Here is a 3,730-nt window from a genome sequence, read left to right as displayed (position 1 = left end):
AATGTGACCAGAAATATTTAAGGCCCATCGAATCTGAATTTAAGACATTTTAATACTTTTTAAGGCCTTTTAAAGTTTATTTAAGACATTAAGACTTTTTAAGGACCCGCACCCTGATAACCACCCTGATAACTTGTTTTGAATTACAACCAATTAAGTTCAGATCTATGCTCAAAAAGGGGGGTGACTGTTAACAAGTTCAGTCATTCAAGCGGCTCAAAATAATACTGTTTATGTACAAACATGATCAACCTTTATTGGCAGTAACAAAATACACAATGAAGAGTGAAATCACACCATGAAACGGTTTAACTTATAGCACTCTGGCGTTGCTATTGGCATAATGTCAATATAAAAATGACAGATACTCAAGTAAAATACATGAGAGTATTTTCAGATATACTGAGCATCATGTCGAGTGCTGGGCGAGGAAGGCTCTTATTCTCTGCAGCAGCTCCTTCTTTACACTGTCAGGCACCAGGGCTGATGAACACAAGAGTTATTATTAACGATATTAGTTTTTTCATCTTTGGCGATACTTGTTAACACCCAAATGGTATCAATAAAAAAGAATTGTGTGGAATGTAGTTACATGGGTTAGTTCACCCAAAAATTAAAATGATCCCATAATTTACTCACCCTCAAGCCATCCTAGGTGTGTATGACTGTCTTCTTTCAGCCAAACACAATCAGAGTTATATTACAAAATATCCTGGCTCTTCCAAGCTTAAAATGGAAGTGAATAGTTTTTGTTGCTCCAAAAAGCGCATCCATCCATCATAAAAGTAATCCATACAGCTCCAGGGGTTAATAAAGGCCTTCTGAACCAAAGCGATGTGTTTTTGTAAGAAAAATATTACAGTTTATAAAGTTATAATTATGGACAAGTGCCTTTTGGTAACTATTTTTTTGCCCAGCCCTATTTGTTTGAATCGCGAGAGGCGTCTACTCTCACCTAAGCTTATGCTACTCCTACATCATACATGGGGTCAGAGGTCACTCTTCAGGGTTCTTGCAGGATTCAGTAAGTCATATTTAATACCTTTTTAAGACATTTTAAGACCATAAAGATAGAAATTTAAGACCTACACGACACATTAACCAGCAAATAAAAATAGCATCAATATGCACTTTTTGTTTACATAAACATTAAAATAATAACATTAAAAATGATGGCCAGATTTTAAAAGAGTGTCTTGCAACATGTTATCTATGTACAAGTTCAAATAAAGTTGACAAAAAAAGGTTTTATAAAAAGATAAACCTCACATATTTCAGCCTTTAGTAAAAAAAAAAAAAAATTACTGATATTTACACTGCACATTAGCTTAACTTTTATTATTAATAGTAAAATGCTGTCCGATTTTCCCGTGGCGTCTGTCGTTGCTATGCAACCACGCACTGAGCTCTCCACACGACAAATAAGTTTTAGTAGCTAATAGATTTCCACCACCGATAAACGCTTGCTGTAGTTCTGCTACAAGATTTATTTACGGAGAAGAGAAAAACACCCGTAGTGTTTGGGTGCACCCCCATCCTTCATGTTGACTGAGCTTTCAATGTTGTTACGGAAAGGGTGAAGCTGATTGATTGGTTCTTGTCACATTACTGCGGTGCGCTTGCGGAATTCTGAAAAGTTGAGATTTTTTTAAGTTGAGGATATTTTTTAATATAACTTCGATTGTGTTTGGCTGAAAAAAGAAAGTCATATACACCTAGATTGGCTTGAGGGTGAGTAAATTATGGGATAATGTTCATTTCAGCCTACCTCTTCCTTTAGGGGTAACTCCAGCAACCATGTCCTCGACAGTAACATTCTCTATACCTTTCTCCTTGATCACCTCTGCAAAACAATGATGCTGCTTTAAAAAAACAACCATAGAACATATGCAATGATTTGAGAGAGATCAAGATCAAATGTTCCTACCTTTGCAGAGGGCTTTGAGCTGATCTCTCCAGCCACACTCGATGAGCTTGGCTCGAAGCAACTCCTTTAACCTGATCAAAAACCAAAGCAAAAACAATGAGATTCATAGATGAAATGCAGCCTGTATGGGATGCGCCCACTGATCTATATAGAATGACAGGATATAGATATTATATAGATCAGTGGATGCGCCTAAAACGTAGTGAGTTCTCTACCTAGAAAGCATTTCTACGATAAATGATGTCTACAGGGTCCTCACAGCTTTCAACCAATGAATTTCCATGACATCTCCCGTCATTTGTGACTACTCACAAAAAGTAATTTGTAGCCAAATCAAATAACGTTACAGTAGAGTAAAATGTCTAAAACTTTTCTGAAATGACTTAGATTTCATAAACTCAAGGAATGTGTGTCCCGGTACGCAAATCACTTGTGTTTGAGACTATGATGCCCAAAAACGTTGTACAAGTAAGTACGCAACTTGCTAGGTATTAGTCCATGGAGGAACATGAGGATTATAGGCACTTACCTCTCCCTCTCACCCATTTCAATTAACTTCTGGTTTATGGCGGCCCTCATTTGTGATTCTTTACTCATATTAATCTGAAATAAGAAGTAAAGATGATGACGTGACGTGATATCGAGCTCGTATTGATAGTGCCAGAGACAAAGGTCGTGCCCACTCACAAAACACATTTCACGTCTCATTTTTACATTATGCATGAACAAACATCTAGCCGGATTTTTGAAAGAAAACAAATAATCAGATGCACTAATTTGCATTCTTTGGTGTTTTGTTAACGAACACTGGTGGACTGTTTTTATACAGCCCGTTAAAGAAGCAGCATGTCAAGTTAACGTTGTTGCAATTATAACTTAATATTGTTTAATAAACGTACCAAATACTGACGAAAATAAGCATAATGTTCTCATCGGCGTGTATTAGGACCTCTCTTTGCTGTTGTTTGTAGCCGGCCGTTCCGCTCACCGTTTAATATCTTCCCCACGGAAACACGATGATCGGCGGAAGGTTCCTTCCTATTTATGGTTCCTATGCAATTGCAATGTGTATGGCGTTCTAAACTTGTATGATTCACCCCAAAGAAGACCTGGGCCCTACATGTTTTTAAATACATGCTAAACTACTCTAACATTTTAGCTGTATTTAAAATAGTGTGCTTGTAGTTGTAGTAGTTAAAATACGCCGTAGTTATTCTAAAGTTACACATATAGGCTACACGTGGAGAAAGAACTCTTGCTCTACCATGTTTTGAGGCATCACTGTCTTGTACCATGTTTTCACAAGACGGCTTTTTAAGACATTCGGTCATATTAGTAAATTAATCTATTTAAGTGTAATCTATTCATCATAGCTATTAATTGATTTTACATGCCACTAAGAGCAATGGTTTTAGGCCTGTCTGAACCAACATCAAAAACCACACGTCACACTTTTCTGACGGTTGAATTAAGCTTAGTGTATTTTATTGTAGGCCTAATATTACACGCATTGATACGAAATTAATATTTACATTTTCTTTCCTTTTTATGAAGGTATCCTATACCACAAGATGGCGATGTGTCATAGAGAATGCATTACAAAATCCACTGTTTTCTCAAGGGTGTCTGCTTCTTATTAGATCAGGTTAGAATTTGAGAATACTATCATCATGCCTCGAATATGTAAAATAGCAATGAGTTATGCAGCTGTAGAAGAAAGATATAAGCTTTACTCATAAATTTTCCAAACTGCATGTGATAAAGATGTTCATTAGGTGAGACCAAAGATGATTGAGCACTCAT

The 3,730-nt window shown here is 36.6% G+C and overlaps 1 protein-coding gene across 2 annotated transcripts; it reads right to left on the bottom strand.

Moving 5' to 3' along the window:
- Positions 1–225: 225 nt before the first annotated feature.
- On the bottom strand, positions 226–2,966 carry eny2 (ENY2 transcription and export complex 2 subunit). Of its 2 annotated transcripts, none has more exons than XM_056258363.1 (5): positions 2,827–2,966; positions 2,457–2,530; positions 1,928–1,998; positions 1,769–1,843; positions 226–483 (listed from the first exon to the last, which is right to left on the bottom strand). In XM_056258363.1, exons 2-5 carry the CDS (start codon positions 2,522–2,524, stop codon positions 410–412), a joined length of 288 nt encoding a protein of 95 aa, XP_056114338.1. In that variant the 5' UTR covers positions 2,525–2,530; positions 2,827–2,966; the 3' UTR covers positions 226–409. The 2 variants fall into 2 exon arrangements, with proteins under 2 accessions (XP_056114338.1, XP_056114349.1); XM_056258374.1 differs by having other exon boundaries at positions 2,877–2,920.
- Positions 2,967–3,730: the final 764 nt, after the last annotated feature.

The sequence above is a fragment of the Rhinichthys klamathensis genome, unplaced genomic scaffold (assembly GCF_029890125.1).
Source record: "Rhinichthys klamathensis goyatoka isolate OS25496 unplaced genomic scaffold, OSU_Roscu_1.1 h1tg000006l_1, whole genome shotgun sequence".
Taxonomy (NCBI): Eukaryota; Metazoa; Chordata; class Actinopteri; order Cypriniformes; family Leuciscidae; genus Rhinichthys; species Rhinichthys klamathensis.
This window is presented reverse-complemented; position numbering and strand designations above follow the sequence as displayed.

Bases quoted from the DNA above. Each gene is read 5' to 3' on its own strand.
- eny2 (XM_056258363.1), bottom strand. From the start codon at position 2,524: ATGAGTAAAGAATCACAAATGAGGGCCGCCATAAACCAGAAGTTAATT. The intron at 1,999-2,456 runs GTAAGTGCCTAT...GTTTTTGATCAG, and splicing joins GAAATGGGTGAGAGGGAGAG to GTTAAAGGAGTTGCTTCGAG. The intron at 484-1,768 runs GTAGGCTGAAAT...TGTGTTCATCAG, and splicing joins AGTTACCCCTAAAGGAAGAG to CCCTGGTGCCTGACAGTGTA.